This window comes from Balaenoptera musculus, chromosome 20, assembly GCF_009873245.2.
Source record: "Balaenoptera musculus isolate JJ_BM4_2016_0621 chromosome 20, mBalMus1.pri.v3, whole genome shotgun sequence".
Lineage (NCBI taxonomy): Eukaryota > Metazoa > Chordata > Mammalia > Artiodactyla > Balaenopteridae > Balaenoptera > Balaenoptera musculus.
Window position 1 is genome coordinate 34,977,392 of NC_045804.1, and position 18,876 is coordinate 34,996,267.

The 18,876-nt window shown below is 45.7% G+C and overlaps 1 protein-coding gene across 8 annotated transcripts in view; it reads left to right on the forward strand.

Moving 5' to 3' along the window:
- The window catches only part of YPEL2 (yippee like 2), a 64,280-nt gene that overhangs the window by 7,527 nt on the left and 37,877 nt on the right, over positions 1-18,876 (forward strand). For 2 of the 8 annotated variants that reach the window (XM_036836462.1, XM_036836458.1), the window contains exons 2-3: positions 188-212; positions 14,751-15,064. The exons of 1 other annotated variant lie outside the window; for it this stretch is intronic. In XM_036836462.1, coding sequence (XP_036692357.1) covers positions 14,948-15,064 — 117 coding nt within the window. In that variant the 5' untranslated portion in view covers positions 188-212; positions 14,751-14,947. Of the gene's footprint in view, positions 1-187; positions 213-7,181; positions 7,216-9,194; positions 9,269-14,750; positions 15,065-18,876 lie in introns of those variants that run through there. 5 more of the 8 variants (XM_036836461.1, XM_036836459.1, XM_036836460.1 and 2 more) reach the window with 3 other exon arrangements.

Consider the following 18,876-nt stretch of genomic DNA (forward strand, 5'->3'; position numbering starts at 1 on the left):
CCCCTGCATTGGCAGGCAGATTCTCAACCACTGTGCCACCAAGGAAGCCCCGAGTCAGGAAAATTTTGATTCCTATTTTGAGATAGAGAAGAGGAACCTCTGGCCTGGGGCTGAAACTCAACCTTTTATTTTGTTTTATTTTATTTTTGTTTTCTTTTATTTTTCCTGGGTATTCATCATTCAACAGATAATAAGACCTTTGGGAGAAAAAGGTCAGTTATAATATGGCCCCTGCCCCTAAGAGCATATCCTCAAATAGGAGTGATTAAGACATCTATGTCAATAACCAGAGTACAAGGTAGAAAGAGCTTAAGGTCATTACAGAGATACAGAAAGAAGGGTAGGCATTTTGGAGATGGGGCTGGGAAGAATGAAGAGGATTTAAACAGGCAGAAACACGCCAGGGGAAACAGTGTGTGCAAAGGCACCGAGGTAATGACATGACAGGTAATGTATGAGGAATGCTCAGGAGGCATATGAGATGCAGGAAGGAGATATTGCTTGGGCTACCATCGCTACAGTTTAGAGGCGCTCCACAGATGTGGACTGTGACTTACGTTCACGGTAGAACTCTGGAGGATGCAGGCTAGCTGACATAGATAATAGGCATCCTCAAAAGTGAGACTATCCCTAGGGATTCTCAAACCTGGTTGCCTTAAGAATTCCTGGCCCAGCCAAAAGCCTATAAAATCAGAATTTAATACCTACACTCCCCCCCCACCCCAATTTCCCAGGTTTTCCTAATGGAGACCACCCCACACATGTCTGAGGTTTGGAAATCACTAAGGTAGTTGCTCTCCCTGGCAGATACCAACTACTAAACATCCTTAACCTTTGACCTCCTTTCCCTTAGTTTCTATTTTTGCCTCTTCCTTTTCTTTTGTTTGTATGTTCCTGTGTGTCATCCATTATATTTGTTTTCCCTTTATCTCTTCTTTTATCACCATTTTGGTCTTTGTCTGTTGGGGGTCCCTACCTAAGGTGACCCACCACCAAATGGACCATAAAAGTAGAAATGAATTCTCTTTCAGCATTTGCTGTGCTAATGGTATAAACATGTGTATTATGTAAATGTAAATTAGATAGGGCTTTTGGTTAGTTTTGCTTACATGATTCTTAATTTGTTTTCTTTAGGATTTGAGGGAAAAAGTATCCCCGAATGTGACTGCAGCCTTAAAGCTAAATATCCCATTAACATGAAGAGATGATAAGAACTGAAAACTAGCTTTTTCTTGTGCCTAATCTGTTGTCCTACCTTCTGGTTCAGGTTATTCCATTCCCTCATTTGTTTTCTCAGGTTTCTGCAATTAAAAGTTGATGCATTGAGCCAACCCTGACAGCCTGAAGATGTTTTAAGAGAACTTGACATCTTTGTTTTGCATTGTAATTAATTGACTTAGACTCTCCCTCTGGGAGATATTCTGCTTGTTTTAGAGGGCTCAAGTACCAAGGATGCACATCTTCAGACCCCTCTCTGTCATGTCTTGGTTGAAGGATCCCCTGGGGGGTGGAGGTTGAGGGGGGCTGTTCCCAGGGTCCCAGTTATGGTACTTTCTAGTAGAGTGACCTTGGGTAAATTGCTTAACTTCTCTTGAGCTTTTTCCTCATCTTTCAAATAGGAGTTATCATAATAATGCCTGCCTCTCTGGGTTGCTGTGAGGATTGAGATAATGCATATCAAGTACTTGGCCCCTTATGGGCCCATAGTACGAAATTAATAAATTGTAGAGTCCTGGAGGCTTACTGACAGTTGCTGAAGGGCCTCAGATGACTCTCCCTATCTCCTCCCCTCCCTATTTCCCACCCTCCTTCAACCAACACTTTCTGAGCTCTTAGTGCCAGTGGGGCTTTGGGCTAGCTATGATGGATGATTAACCAGACATGGTCTCTGGCTGTGGTCAGGAACGGCACACAATCTAGTGGGAAGATTGACCCATAAACTACTAGCTTTGTGGAGGTTTCTAAATTATATGAAAAAGCTGCACTGGCAATGTGCATGGCTCCCCTTAGTGTGCCAGGCCTGAAAGGAAAAGAAGCTGTCTTTCTTGTTAAAATCTATCTCCCATTCCCATAATAGGAGAAATCCAGAAATTTGCTCTAGAATCAGTCTGTCTTCCCCACCCTATTCCTTTTCCGCTGCTTCAATAAATGGCAACGCTAGATGACAGTTTAATTCTTAGAACAAAATGCATCCATCTCTGGGTTGGTGATGGCTGGGACTTTGGACATACAACAGGCATCCTTTTGAAAGTGCCTCTGCCCTTTTCTTCTCTTGAGTTTTAAGTTCAATTTCCAAATTCCAATCGTGGAAAGGCAGGGAGCCCAGCCACAGATGTGAGAGTCTAGAGTTTTGGATTTATTTGAAATGGGAGATTAAAGTGAGAAAGCCAAAGGCATGCTGACAGCTGAACAACAGAATTGTATTGGCAGATTTGGGATGGATGGTTTGTCATTAATTGGGGCCCCAGCTGTGCCCTCGGGGAGCAGCAGTTAAAGAGAAATCAAGGTCACACAGTGCCCATATTCCAAAAGACATGCATTTAGTCAGTAAATAATATTGGATATTTGAGTGTGTGGGACACAGATGACAATCAAATAATCATCTCAATAAAACTACAACTGTGAAAAGTGCTATGCCTCTGGAATTGGGCACCTGACTTAGTGGGCGTTGGAGGAGGCTAAAGGGAGGGTTCCCTGGTGAAGTAACCTGAAGACTGGCCATCTCTTACTCTGCTTTTCAAGACATTGTTTTCTTTCTTTTTTTTTTCTTTTTTTTTTTTTTAATCAGTCATCAATTTTATACACATCACTGTATACATGTCAATCCCAATCGCCCAATTCAGCACACCACCATCCCCATCCCACCGCAGTTTTCCCCCTTGGTGTCCATACGTTTGTTCTCTACATCTGTAAGACGTTGTTTTCTTGATAGATCTTCTAAATGGCTGTTTTTACATTACAGTTCAAGTGTAGCCTTGTCTGTAGGCTACACTTTGGGTCCCAGATCAGGGGAAGAAAGTATTCGCTTTGTTTTAACCAGGATTATCATGTCTGACCATGGCCAAATACAAAATGCAGGACTGACGCCGAGGGCGGCAGTCTCTGGGGGCTGCAGGAAAGGGTGGATCTGGTTTCTTTGAAATGTGGAGCAGAGGCAGGATCGAGGGACCCCTTCCCTCTTAGTCTGCACCAAGTCTGCCACTGCATTTTCCCTGGCTCAGTCTTGCCTAGAACAGCAGCTCAGACTGCCGTGGGGGGTTTGTGGGGATCAACCTGGAAGGGTTTCTCTAGGGGTCCAGAAGCCACTGCCAGCCTGGGCAGGGTCCCTCGGGAAGCTGCCCTAGGTGACACACAGAAATGGTGGGAAGGGCCAGGTGAGACCGAATGGGAAATATTTCTGCCATCAGACAGCAGCTGGGTAAAACCATCAGAGGTTCTTGTGGTATGGCCCATCGGAGATATGGCTCCACAGTCCTGAGTTGCAGACTCTACCTGACAGCCCAAGTAAGTTTACATCATAAGAGTTTGCTAGTTTTCAAACTTTGTGGAGCATTAATGGTGTGTGAGTCCCGTGTAATGCTCAGAATTCAATATTTTAAGTTGTACTGGATAGTGGCAAAGTAAGGAGACTAAAAATATCAGCTTTACAGGGCAGCACAGTGCCGGTGATGGTCATTCATTTTACTCAGTTAATTAACATTTATCAAGAATCTCCAATGTGCTGGATACTAGGAGTCCTGGGGACCCAAGGCGGGTAAAGACTGGACTTCTGACTGCAGGAATTTTCCAGTCTGGGAGACACACAACAATGGTGTGTTAAAGTGCCATTCCAGAGAATAGTTTTTTGCATGCTGGAAGAAGGGGGTCCCCAGCTCTGCTTAGGGTCTTATTTGAGCTGGATATTAAAGGATGAGCAGGCATTTACTGGGCAGAGAAGACAGGTTAAGGCTTTGCAGGAGGCTGAAATAACTTGAGAAAAGTTAGTGAACGAGCTTGGTCAGCTGGGGAAGCAGGTTTGGAGTGAGGTGGGAAGGTGATGAGAAGATAAGGAGAATTGGGCCCAGGTTCTCGGTGCCACCTAACGGGTTGGACCTTGTCCTGTAGGCTGCTAGGAAACCACTGGAGGCTTTGAAACATGAGAGAGATGTGGTCAGATTGTGCTGTATAAATAGAATTCTAGAATGGGCTGGAGAGGTAAGAGCTGAGTCAGGGAGACCAGTTTAGGAGGTTCAGGATGAGAGAGGACGGGGCTCACACAATGTGCTGGCTGTGACTGGGGATGGCAACGGGAGGGTGGATTGAGAGGCACAACCAACTGTCTAGGGGACAGATGGAGTGTGACATAGAAGGGAGAGAGAATAAAGGGTGTTTCCTGCTTGGGCAGCTGGGCCTTCAGGAGGAAGGAACAGAATGGGGGTGAAGGGGATAGGATCGGAGGAAGGGAAAAGATGGTGCTGGCTTTGGGAGTTTGAAGTGCCTTCCTAGGAGTCAGAAAGAGGCCCCCTTTAGAAAAGAATCCAGGGTTCAGGAGCAGGAGACAGAGATGTTTAGAAGACTTGGGTATGGGTGAGAATGCTGGGGGCGGGGAGCACTTAGGCATATGGTGGAAGCACCTCGAAGGAGGAGGAGGATGGAAGAGCAGCCAGGGAGATTGAGCCTCAGTCAGAGACACAGAAGAACCCAGAGAGGCAAGATGAGGCCCATAAGGGAGAGTTTCGGAGAAAAAACAGCCCATGAGAGAGCTGAATGCAGCACCAGGGCCAAATAGTGTTAGCATTCAAAAGTATTAGTGTTTGGACTTGGCATGTTGGAGGCTGCCCATATTTTTGTTACTCAAAAGCCTGGTTGTGATAAATGATATTCATGGAGCATTGCCAGAAGGCTCTGTAGCTCTTCCATTCCTCTGGAGAGTTGATATCACTGGATCCAGCCAGACCGTCAGGATCTGGGTCCTTGGGCTGCCACGTCCTTGGGCTGCCCTGATTTGACCCCATGTAGAATCCCTTTTACTGAATTGCCCTTTGGTGTTCATTACGCTGTCCGTTTTCATGGAGGGGCCTCTAAGAAAGTCTTGCAAGAGGGTTACATGGTGGGAAGGGCTGATGTGCTCTGGGGCTCTGTCCACTGGGTTGCTCATTGTCTCCTGTGACCACCCGCAGGAGAAATAAATGTCTCTCAGAAAATCTGTATCCTGAACAACCAAGATGCTTTTATTTCATAGGAAATATAAACCTTATAACTGCTGGTATTTTCTTTCCTGCCTTGGTTACTGGGGAGCTCAAAGCCAAATTTGCAGTTGAAATTCAGTAAATATTAAGCAATTTAATAGCATGCATTTCTGTGTCCTAACCCTCCTTTTGTTCTTTTATTCCTCCTACCCTAATTTCTTTATCTACTTTAATAGTATAGTATTGTTTATGTTTTTGTAAGCCACCTTAAATCCTTTTTGGATCTTGGAGTTGTATAAGAAAAAGAAGGAAGCCATTGATGAACTTGAGCCAAGTGTCCTTGGTAATAAATCTTCAGACAGATCATTTTTGGTTGAAATTGTAGAAACAACCTAAAGTGATATCTGATCTCTTCCTAGCCAGCTAGCAACAGCTACTTCTATGTAATAAATAGTAAATTACATGCAAGTTTCAGAATGTTCAAGGGGAAGTGCCTCTTCTCTATGCCATGTTCTAACAGATGTAAGCCTCATATGGGGGCCTCGCAGGCAGAGTGCTGAACTAAGGACCATGTGATAAATATATTGCTTTGCTAACAGATGTTGCAAAGCACCGTCCAGCCATATCCAAGTGGACTCTGAGAGACTGGCAGGTCCTGTGACCTCGCTGAAATCAAGGTCTTAACAGAATAAAGGTGGGTGGATGGGTACAAGTTCTGGGGCAAGGTTCAGCTGGCAGAGACATCATTACAACATGAAATCAGGACTTCAGGAGCTGAAGGAATCCTAGAGATCATGTAGGATTATCATCTGGCAGATAATCCCCCTGAAATCAAGACTAGGCCCTGTATCCAGCATAGAGATGAATGGTTGGTTTTGTTTATGAAAAGAGAGTGGTTTCTCTTTTTTTTTAATTAATTAATTTATTTTTATTTGTTGATTTTTGGCTGCGTTGGGTCTTCGTTGCCGTGCGTGGGCTTTCTCTTGTGGCGAGCGGGGGCTACTCTTTGTTGTGGCGAGCGGGGGCTACTCTTTGTTGTGGTGCGCGGGCTTCTCATTGCGGTGGCTTCTCTTGTTTTGGAGCTCGGGCTCTAGGTGCGCGGGCTTCAGTAGTTGTGGCATGTGGGCTCAATGGTTGTGGCTCGTGGGCTCAAGAGCGCAGACTCAGTAGTTGTGGCGCACGGGCTTAGTCGCTCCGCGGCATGTGGGATCTTCCTGGACCAGGGCTCAAACCCGTGTCCCCTGTATTGGCAGGCAGATTCTTAACCACTGTGTCACCAGGGAAGCCCGAGAGTGGTTTCTTGACTATCCAAACTGGTTTTTATTATCAACTGGATGGATTTGAAGTACCACCTGGGTCCAGAGCTATAAAGTTGTTAACTATGAAGTGATAGCATTGCTTTCCCAGTACGTCTTGCACATCAGATCGTGGCAGTTTTGATAGCGGAGTTTCAGTAAAGTTTTCAATAGTGGCCTCATCCTGGGATTAGTAGAGTAAGTGCAGACTGCAGAGGTAACTTCCACTGCACTAAGTGATGGAGTGGTCTATTGTTTGGAATGATATTGGAATAACGTCAGATCCCCAGCTAAGCCACCAAAACCTACTAAAACCACAGTATACCTTTAAGTGGATTAATTTAGGCCTAACCCTCTAGCCACCATGAGTCAACCTGGCAGACAGGAGCACTGCTCATTTGGGTCTTGTGAACAGGAACAGTTCCCGCGCTTTTTCTCCCTTGCTGGTAAGGATGATCACAGCTAATCAAGGTTATTGAGTACTAATGATGTGCCAGGTGCTACGCTGCATGCTTCACTTGCTTTATGTCATTTGATGCTTTTGTCTCCTCCATGAAGTAGGCACTGTTATTCCCTTTCAGGCAACTTGCCCAGTGGTGATGCAGCTAGTGAGAAGAACCAAAACAGAATCCAAGTCCATCTGTCTCTAATCCTGTCCTCCGCACCAGTGGACGACACCACCACCCACTTCTCTTTGTGGCAGCCCAGGGAAACTGGGTCTCTATGCTCCCTGGTCTGAGTCCAGGATTCTGGTGAGATTAGGAATGGGGAAGGAGGACTACCCTCTTGGGATAGGGGCTTTCCACAGCCATTCTGTCTCTTTGTTTTTTTCTGTCTCCAGTCCCAGAAATGGCTTACCTACCCCCTTTCCACTGCCACCTATTTATTGCCTCCAATCAGGGCTTCTCTCTTTGCTTCTGGAACAGACTACTCAGTCATGCTCCTACTCTCCTGTCCTTAAAGTCAGCATAAAGTCCTCTTCAGGCTTTCTAAGAGTTGCTACAATAAGTAAGAGATGGAGAAAGCTGGAAAATGGTTAAGCTGTTACCTCAACAGATATATATATGTGTATGTATGTATATCTATATATATAAATATTTACTATAGTATATTTTAACCTAGACCCTGTGAGTGTGAAAAATGGGCATGGATGCCAATGACAGGCCTTTGATTAACATCCAGGACTTAAAAAAATCTTCTGTTGCCTAGAAGAACTGTAGTTATGGGCATCTCAGCACAGGATCTGAGTGGGGGCTGTCGGGGAGAACAGGGTTCCATGGGGCCAGAGTCATTCTGTGTCTTGCCTCGTTACTGGCAGGGGGAAGGAAGGAGCCTCAATCATTTGTGCTACCCACATGGATGAGTAGACTGGTCTAGTCAGCAGCCCAAGGGGAAGCAGGGGTAGTTCAGTCCAACAGTGGCCACTGTTGTGTGCTCTGTGCTGCCGAGTTCAGGGGGTACAGAAACAACTAAAATGTGGTCCCTACTCTTGGCACTTACCTCTAGTAGAGGATACAGAGGCAGAAAAGAATAATTTCAGTTTCAATAGGGTAAATGTTAAGATGGAGGTGAGCACGGAGGATGAGTCAGTAAGTCCAATGCTGAGGGGATATTTGAGCTGAGTCTTAATGGACAAGTAAGGGCCTGGTGAGGAGGTGGGAAGGATATGTCAGATGGAGGGAATGGCATCAACAAAACCATGGAAGGGTGAAATACAGGTGTGGTGTATTCGGGGGAACTACAGAGAGTTTGTCTGGCAAATCTGAACACTTAGGAGACTGTTCCTGACACACAATAGACCCTTAAATGTCAGTTCGAAAAATGGAGTATATAGAGTATGAGAGATGAATCTGAAGCCATTCATGGATGTCAATGGTTGTCAGCAATAATACACACTTGGAATTTATTGTGTGCTTACTACATGCCAGGTGCATATGCTGAGTACTGTATATGTATTAGCTTAGTTAATTCTCACAAGAGCCTTATGAGGTCAATATTAGTGTTCCTAGGTTTTGATGAGGAGAGCAAGGTCCAGAGAGGTTAAGTAAGTTGTTCAAGGTCACACGGCTAGAAAATTATAGAACTGAGATTTGAAACCCTCGGAGTCTGATTTCAGAACCTGTCTTTTTTAAAAAATTGAGTTATAGTTAACGTACAATATTATATTAATTTCCTGTGTACAACATAGTGATTCAATATGTTTATACATTGTGAAATGATCACCACAATAAGACCTGTTACCATCCGTCACCATACAAAGTAATTACAGTATTGTTGACTGTATTCCCTATGTGTACATTTCATCCTCATGACATTTATTTTATAGCTGGAAGTTTGTACCTCACCTATTTCATTTGTCCCCCCACTCCTCTCCTCTCTGGCAACCACCAGTTTGTTCTCTGTATCTATGACTCTGTTTTATTATGTTGGTTTATTTGCTTTGTTCTTTAGACATGTAAGTGAAATCATATGGTATTTGTTTTTCTCTGACTTATTTTACCTTGCACAGTACCCTCCAGGTCCAACTGTGTAGCTGCAAATGGCAAGATTTCATTTGTATCTATGGCTGAGTAATATTCCATTTTATATATATATATATACATACACCACATTCCTATTCATCTATCAATGGACACTTACATTGCTTCCATGTCTTGGCTATTGTAAATAGTGTTGCAATGAACATAGAGGTACATAGATCTTTTTGAATTAGTGTTTTTGTTTTCTTTAGTTAAATATCCAGAACCCATCTGCTTACCCACTGTCCCGTATTGCCTTTCTGAAGGACATGAAAATGATGACGTGGTGAGATCTGCTTTTTTTTTTTTCCCCTCCTCCTTTAGTTTTCTTTCTTTCTTTCTTTCTTTCTTTCTTTCTTTCTTTCTTTCTTTCTTTCTTTCTTTCTTTCTTTCTTTCTCTCTCTCTCTCTCTCTCTCTCTCTCTCTCTCTCTCCCTTCCTTCCTTCCTTCCTTCCTTCCTTCCTTCCTTTCTTTCTTTCTTTCTTTCTTTCTTTCTTTCTTTCTTTCTTTCTTACGTTTTTATTGGAGTATAATTGCTTTACAATGGTGTGTTAGTTTCTGCTTTATAACAAAGTGAATCAGCTATACATATACGTATATCCCCCTAACTCCTCCCTCTTGCGTCTCCCTCCCACCCTCCCTATCCCACCCCTCTAGGTGGTCACAAAGCACCAAGCTGATCTCCCTGTGCTATGCAGCTGTTTCCCACTAGCTCTCTGTTTTACATTTGGTAGTGTATATATGTCCATGCCACTCTCTCACTTCGTCCCAGCTTACCCTTCCCCCTCCCTGTGTCCTCAAGTCCATTCTCTACGTCTGCGTCTTTATTCCTGTCCTGCGCCTAGGTTCTTCATGACCTTTTTTTTTTTCTTAGATTCCATATATATGTGTTAGCATACGGTATTTGTTTTTCTCTTTCTGACTTATTTCACTCTGTATGACAGACTCTAGGGCATCCACCTCACTACAAATAACTCAATTTCATTTCTTTTTATGGCTAATATTCCATTGTATATATGTGCCACATCTTCTTTCTCCATTCATCTGTCGATGGACACTTAGGTTGCTTCCATGTCCTGGCTATTGTAAATAGAGCTGCAATGAACATTGTGGTACATGACTCTTTTTGAATTACGGTTTTCTCAGGGTATATGCCCAGTAGTGGGATTGCTGGGTCGTATAGTAATTCTATTTTTAGCTTTTTAAGGAACCTCCATACTGTTCTCCATAGTGGCTGTATCAGTTTACATTCCCACCAACAGTGTATGAGGGTTCCCTTTTCTCCACACCCTCTCCAGCATTTATTGTTTGTGAGATCTGCTTTTTAAATACATAACACTGGCTGAAATGCAGAGGGTGGATTTAAGGGGGAAAGGAGGCTCAGGGGCCTGCCAGGGCTGTGTGAATCAGAGACGCTGTGTTCCTGGCAGTGCTTTAGGGCCTTTGGGAGCATGGCCACTGGGGAAGCCGCCTCTTAGGGGGATACTCCTATGGTTCCTCCAGTGTCATCACCACCCTGTCTTACCTTGAGAGGAGAATTCTAGGTTTAGAGGAATGTCATCCCAACAGTACCATCTACCTTGCTTGAAGACAAGCTAGAGAGTTCTAATGGAAGTGGCAGGAAAACTATGTATGTCTCTGAACTCTTCGGCCTCCTTTTTCTTTTTCTTGTCTTTTTAAGTAGCAACATATATTTTTAAAAATTCATTAACCACTAAAAATAATAATAGCTACAATTTTGGTGTGTTTTGTGTGCCAGCACTGTGTCTGTACTTACATCAGTCTCATTTAATCCTCATAACCCTGTGTATGTTGGTCTTCTTAGAATTGGGGAAGCTGAGGGTGGTTGAATAACCTGCCAAAGTCACTCAGCTAGAACGGAGTAGAACTGGCTTCTGATTCCAGAGCCCACTTCTTTTCCAGACAGTCTTTACCTACCCTCCTCCAATACACCCCACAAAAACAGCAACACTGAGGCACATCTAGGGGTGGTTCTGTCCTGTGGCTGGAGGTGTCACTTCCCCTGGCGAGTTCTGCCTTCTCGGTTTCTGTGGCTCTGTGTGTGGCGGTACAATCTTGTTCCCACATCATTTTTCCAGTTCCTTCCTGACTTATCTGAGGAATTCGTACCTCCTACCCCTCCATCCTGGGGACACTCAGAAGGTTCTGTTTTGAGTTCCACCTGCACTTGTGGCTCCTTGTGGAAAAGGCCAGTCCGTGAGGTGGGACGGCCAGGTTTGCTGTGCGCTCCCTATGCGTTTGGCTCTCAGAGTGGTGTATCTAAGGTCTTTGTTTTTAATCATAATAGTTCACATCTTTGCTTTCCATGCTGCCCAGCGGGAGCCAGCTGGAGGTGGTAGCAAATCTTCCTTTAATTTCCACTGTGATGGATTATTACTTCATTTAAAATGGTGTTTAATTTGTACACGTGCCCTGAGGCTTTAAAAAAGCGAGCTCATTTGATTATTGTTGGAAATCAATTTAGACTCCACAGTATGTTCAGCGGGTTGGACTCATGAAGCCCCATGGAGCCTGTGGCCCCATTAACAGGTACCAGAGTCCAAAAATTAGAATGTGGTGAGTTCTACAGCCCCATACCCTTAATTTCTTCCATTAAAAAAAAAAAAAAATCTGTTTCATCTTCCTTCCTAAAAACTGACTTCTTTTTTACTTCCTTTTTACAAACAGACTTCTTTTTAAAGAAGCAGCTTTTAATATTTTCGCTTAAGAGGGAAGAAGACAGTAATAGGTGATTACTTTTCGGTCCCTAGCTCTCACCTTTTTTCTCTCACTCAGCCCGTTCTCTCCTTTATTCTCAGGCACAAGGAGCCCCTCTTGATCCTCCTTCACTTTGCTTTCCACTTTCCCTCTCTCATTCCTTCTTGATTGCCCTGTACCAGTGGAACAAGATTCATATTTCAGCAAGCCACTTTTTCTTTTCTTCCTTCTTGGGTAAGGAGTCACTTTTGTGGGTGCCTGTCAATTCCTAGGAAAGAGTGAGAAGAGCAGAATGACCACAGAGCAAAAGTCCAAGGCCTGCAGCCTAGGCTCTCTGGGGCTTTTCTAGCACCAGGCAGCCTGGAATGTTGCTTGCATGGTCTCTTTTTCTCTTTTTAAGTTCTGAGCTGTGGTGTGCAATGAATGTGTTTGTATGTGACATACTCACATTTAATGCACACTATGAATGCTGATTTCTCCAAAGGTAGCTATGAATAAGTTTTGAGATTCACATTTGAAGCTGAGCATAACCAGAAACCCCTGCCGGTGAACTTTTTTTGGGTTTCCTGCAGAAGAGAAGTGAGAAAAGAAATAATTCTACTCTGGGGAAAGGCATAATTTAGAAGCCGTCTGCATGTGTAAGAAAACAGACTCTGTGGCTGCTCTATAAACCCAGACTGGCAGCCAGGGCTCATTGTTTCCTTTCCTTCCTTCAGTGTTTGTATAAGGCGAACGGGGCCAGCGTTCCTCCTGCTCCCCACCGGGCGGCTGAGGCTGTGGACTTCAGAAGTGGCTGGCCTGGGGCAAGCCTCCCGCCCGCTTCCCCTGCCTCCGTCTTTCCTGTTCCTTACCCCCCTGACCTATCACCCCTTCCTTTCCTGGAAATACTGTCCTTCCTGAGAGTGGAACAGGAGTATTGGAAGGTTCAAGGATATTTCAGGAAACCCCAAGTCGGGTATTTAGCTCTTTCTACCACCTGTTACACTTCAACACCCAACAACATTGGTCTACCATGGGCTTTGGTTTTGACCACTCACCTTCCACTTCTTCCACTTCCACTATGCCTGGGTGAGACGCAGGGTTTCTGATCCAAGGGGTCGTGTTATCTCTTGTTATGGCCAGTCCTAACTCCGAGGCAAAGCTGGGGAGGTTAATTCTCACCCCCATATTCTTGAAGTATTTCTGTGATGTTCAGTTTAATCTGAGTACTCATCTTTAAAATTAGCGGTGGGAGGGCTTCCCTGGTGGCGCAGTGGTTGAGAATCTGCCTGCCAGTGCAGGGGACACGGGTTCGAGCCCTGGTCTGGGAAGATCCCACATGCTGCGGAGCGACTAGGCCCGTGAGCCACAATTGCTGAGCCTGCGCGTCTGGAGCCTGTGCTCCGCAACAAGAGAGGCCGCGATAGTGAGAGGCCCGCGCACCGCGATGAAGAGTGGCCCCCACTCGCCGCAACTAGAGAAAGCCCTCGCACAGAAACGAAGACCCAGCACAGCCATAAATAAATAAATTAATTAATTAATTAAAAAAAGAAAGTTATTTAAAAACAAAAAAATTAGCGGTGGGAGACCGAGCAGGGAAGACATTATGCCTGGGCCCCTGTAGGTCTGAATCCCTTCAACAGTTGGACATCTTGTCTAATTGGTCACCCCGGATGTGGAGCTTGCTTGGCTCAGCTCCTCAAGGGACATGCAGGGTAAAGGATAATGACCACTGCTGTCCTTCAGCCTAGTGCTGGCCAGTGGTGTTGGCCACTCAGGAAGCTATGCAGAGTCCCAGGGGTATAGTGGCTTTCAGTGACATTATGGTGGGAAGGATGTCGGGGAAGAAGGCAGCTTCCCTGCTGAAGATTTGGTTCCAGTGAGGTTCAGAGGAAAAAGAGGACTATGATTTGTGGGCTTTCTCCAAACATCCAGATGGATCCCAGGCAGAATCCAGCAAGGAAGATCTGATTTTGTTTGTCTTCCTCCCCTGTCTCTCTAAATAATTTTATCTTCAAAGCATGACGCAGGCGTTAATTAACACTCTGGCTCTCCTGGGAGGTAGGCAAGCGGGAACACCACCCCCGTTAGTGAAGCCCAGGGAATAGGTAGGTCCAGAAGCCTCAGGTATGTGAGCCACAGAGAAGCAGAGTGGATCTCAGACCTTGGGGTTTTGCCCTCAGACCTTTACTTGGACATACCCTAGGTGGCCCTAGGAGCCACCCCTCTATCTCAGTGTCCTTCTTTCCCAATAGAATAAAAAAGCTGAGGCTATGGAAGGAAAAATGCTTGGTACTGTGGGATGAGTAATGGAAAATTTGAGAGTTGAAGAGAAATTCTGGTCAGATTCACTGTCGTTGAGAATTTTAGATGCAGGATCCTGATTATACCATTAGTTTCATTAATTTACTTGCTTTAAAAAAACGTGCTGAGCATCTACTTCTGGGCAAGGTATTACAAACAGAGTCACTTCTCCTAGAAGTACTGGCTAGCCACGAGGGATCCTGCTGGTTGGGAACTTGATCGTTTGTATCCCATGCTTAGTTCATAAGCGACAGGTGGTGTGGGGTTTGTTGCCTCTTCAGATGGTGGTTTCGAGTGCTGGAGGACTCCTGGCATCTGGAAATGGATGAGAAATCCACTTGTGATTGTTGATGTAGCAAATCTCTAGAGACTAAACTTTTTAAGCCATTTATCTTGGTTGGATCAGGAGAAGGGTACCCTTAGGAGTCCTCTCCCTGGGGTTGGAGGTAGCATATCTTTAAGCCTGGCCTTTTCTAGGGCTCCCTAGGAATGGTGATCATGCAGGTTTGCTGGATGTTGGTAGGGTAACTCCTGAGAGCCCTGAGTTGATACTGAACCTCCGACTCTAGAACTGCAGCAATGTTGGGATCTCCATTGGTTTCTTTCTTGTTCACAGGGCATCTTGGCACAGTGTAAGAACAGAGAAGGGGGGTCATTTTATCCTGTAAACGTTGCCCTCTCTCGGGTGGCAGTTGGACTCTACTGTACTGGCCTTACAGGAAGCCCAGCTCCATCAGCTAATGATATTCCTTATCTTGGCACTGCAGGCTGCTGAGAACCAGCCCTAGACCTCTGCTTGAGGGTCCTTCCTCTGAAGACATCACCAGTGTGTGGAGCCTGCCCCACACCCACCCCCTGCCAAACCACGGCCTTTACCTGTGTCTTCCGGTGTTTCCCGTGCGACCCATCCTGTGGGAGTGCCTCGTGGGCCACCCCAGAGTTCACCCCACACTCAGCAGCGCCAATGGTGAAGATGACAAGATCCAAGACCTTCCAGGCATATCTGCCCTCTTGCCACCGGACCTACAGCTGCATTCACTGCAGAGCCCACTTGGCCAATCATGATGAACTTATTTCCAAGGTACATGTTCCCTGCAGGCGTTCCTTGCCTACCTTGGGGGAGGGCACTTCTGGCTTCTAGGTTTGCAGACGTTTATCAGCTCTGCCAAAGGGCCCGGAACATTTGTATTCCTTCTTTTGTCCAGGGAGGGCTGACCCACGTGGCTGTCTCACTCAGCTGAGAAATAACTCAGAGGTAGGGGGAGCGTGTACTCATTTAATCTGTAACTTTGGAAAGTAAATGTCACCCCTGTTGAGTCTGTGGGGGCTGGGGGCTCGCGAGCCAGAGGGGAGAGGGGCTGAAAAGGGGTTGGAGCCTTGCACTCAGCTTGCCTGGGCTGTGTTGGCAGATGCATGCGATGTAGGGTGCTGCCTGCCTAGAAAGGAATTCTGAGAAAGGTGGTCTCTTGTAGGAGAGGTTAATGGCTGAAATGAGAGAGGGGACTATTGCTTTTGAAGCCCCTAGGGAAGGTTACCAGATGATTTAGTTACTAAAATGGGTGGCCTTTGGAGGACCAAAAGTGGCTTGGTGAAGAGCTGACCCACTGGCTTGTCGGGACCTCTCGGGCTTCTACGTGAGGTGAAATGGCATGATGTTTGGTCACGATCAGAAGAAAGAGTTGGAACCCCATTTTCCCTGAGGAGCCTTGGCACCTGCTTCCTGAAGTTGGGGTGGGGGGATTACTAACAAATAAATAAACCTAATGTCCGGTTGAGCAGTCCAGACACTGGCTGCTTCAGGCAGCATTCAAAGGGGAGCTACTCCCTCCTGGCCCCAAGCTCCTTGCCAAGGGAGGAGAAACAGCTTTACTAGGCTGCAGGAAAAGGAGAAAGAGCTCATGGGGGACTTTTCGCTTTAAAATGCATCCGTCTTCGGAACCTGGACTTCATGCCGTTAAAGTAAAAAAAAAAAACCTTTATGCGGACTCAGACAAAGTTTAAAAAAAACAAAATTTAGTGTTCTTGATCTGTTTACAAGAACTCCTAGAAAAGGTGGCATCACTTTCCCTGCCTCTGGCTCGGTAGCCCCGGGCAGAGCGGGAGGAAGGACCAGCAGTTACAGAGCAGTCCTGTCCAGCTGGCTGATCTGACAGGAAGTGGAGAAGCTGCTTGAACAACCACGTCTGATAGTGGGGATTCTCACATCAGGACTGCAGATGGAAGAACTCCTCCTTCTAGGCCTCTTCTCGGGTCTAGGGTTACCAAAAGGCTTGAACCCTGCAGCCCTCAGAGTCCTGGTCTCTGGCCCACTTTCCCTTCTCTAGGTTTCTGCTGATTACTCTCCTCTGTGCTATTTGTGTTCCAGCCAGCCTATAGCTTCCTCCTCTGTCAGCTAACTCATCTTGTCTCAGATTCCTCTTGGATCTTTGGGGAACCCCTGGAGTCTGGAAGTTTGGATGTGGGGAGGCTATGTCAGTGAGAGGAGAGGGGAGTCAGTCCTCTTCGCTTTGGAAGCTTGCAGGGAAAATATGAGTTGTCCTACTTCTGGAAATCTCCAGAGGAGTAGAAGCCAAGACATCTTTTTAATATCCAGAAGTACTGTGGGGACTTCCCTGGTGGCGCAGTGGTTAAGAATCCGCCTGCCAATGCAGGGGACACGGGTTCGAGCCCTGGTCCGGGAAGATCCCACATGCCGCAGAGCAACTAGGCCCGTGCGCCACAACTACTGAGCCCACGTGCTACAACTACTGAAGCCGGCACACCTAGAGCCCGTGCTCTGCAACAAGAGAAGCCACCACAATGAGAAGCCCGTGCACCGCAATGAAGAGTAGCCCCCGCTCGCCGCAACTAGAGAAAGCCCGCGCACAGCAACGAAGACCCAACGCGGCCAAAAATAAATAAATAAATAACTAAATTTATTGAAAGAAAAGAAAAGAAGTACTGTGTATCGTAAGAAGTGGAGGTAACCATAAACTGTATTTAAGCACCTTCTGTGTACTAAAAACTGCTACTTAACACTTTATAAATATTATCTCACTTAACCCTCATAAGAACCCTTTAAGGTAGGTGATGTTAGTCATATATTATATGGATGCAGAAGCTGAGACTCATACAAGTTGCCCAAGAACTCAAGTCTTGAGTTCTCAAAGAAGAGAGAGCAATTACTTTGAGCGTGTTCAAGAAAAATTTCTGGAAGAGGTGGTATTTGAGCTGGGCCTTGTAAAATGGTCAGAAGGGAATATGTGGGGACGGTAATGGCCTTCAGAGTTGATGTCTTACCTCTTTGGCTTGGCACACAGGGCCTTGGATGATCTGGCAAAGCCTAGCTTTTGAATTAGGGTCCCTGCTGCTTCCTTGCTTTATGTTCCAACCACTTGGAACTAAGCAACATTTCCCTGAATATGCAGATAGGGGTGTTTCGGGCCTCTGTGCTTCAGCCAAAAGCATCCGTTTTTCTTTACCTCTTTCCTCTGTCACAGGAGTTCTTACACATCCTTTTCCTCCTGGGGCCATGTCCTATTAGCTTTGTATCTCTGGGTCAGAATCTGACCCATGGCAAGAGCTCAATTAATGGTCAAATAAACAGATGGATGGCTCTTGAGCCTTGGGACAAGACAAGTGATGAGCAAAAAAGACTGTTGGCCTCATGTCCTCCTTTCTGCCCCTTTTGGGGCAGAAAGACTCCTTCACAGTCCAGGCCAAAGTCAGCACAGGCTGCAGTTTCATTGACTACAACCGGTGCACAGATGGGGTGCATTAGAGCTTGATGATTAAAGAGTTGTGTTAAATGCCTGACCGTGGGGAGAGAGTGAGGGAACTGTGGCTGGCATTGCACAAAGATTCCTTTATTTCATTCCACAGCCACCCCCGGCGTTAAATAATCTATAGATTCTTATGCAGGTCCGCTTAATGGAAAGATCATTGCCCCAGCCCCCTCCTTGGAAAATGGGCCTTTCATTTTGTTTCTCTCTTCCATTTAAGAAAGTTCAGGGAGAGAATGTTTCTCCTGTTCTCCCCTCTTGACATAATCTCCTATGTGGTTTCAGAATCCACCCAGTGGGAGTTAGGAGCTGGGAAGCAGCTAACTGGAGCAGCCGTGTAATTAAATGATACTTTGTACTTGTAACAGAGCCTTTCATCTGGAAGCTTGACATTCCATTGTTTGTTGTTTTTTTTTAAAAAAAAGTGAGTCTGCCTTCATTATGGAGAAGGCAACACAAAGGTCCAGAGAACTAAAGCTCAGAGCACGTGGCTAGCAGAGAACTGGGAACAGGATCAAGACTTCGGGCTCCCTTCTTATCAGCGTGGCTGAGCCGCCATGGAAATGTGTACTTGTCAAGTTTTAAACAGTTAGGGTCTGTATTGATGTGGTGGAAAGACTCCTGCACTAGGCCTTCTGTCTTCCCAGCTTGCTTCAGATTCCTAGAGGCCTGGAATCAGCTGTCCAACCTCTGAGTCTTAGCTTCTCACTAAAAAAATGAGTTAAATAATATCTGCTGTGTCTAATGGCTAGTAGTTAGCACTCGTGTGCTTACTGTGTGCCATGGCCGGAACAGTCCTAGGAGGTAGCCCTACCTTATTTGAGTGTGGGGGGAGTAGGCTTACCTCATTGGGTTGTTAGGAGGCTGGATGAGATCATCGATGTGTGGGTGGCTTGCAAATCACAAAGCTCTATGCAAATGTAAAGTAGTCCCTTTGCTTCTCTTGGCCTTGATGTCCCCCCCCCCCCAAAAAAAAAGCAAGGAGGTGGGGTGGAGGGAATTGTTACTGCCTAAGCAAATTTACTTTAGCCAAGATAGTTTCACTTTAGAACCTGGAGCACAGGAGTTGGATTTGAGAGAATAAGGCAATGGAAGAGAAGGACAGCCAAGTTGTGTGTGTTGGCAGAAAGGT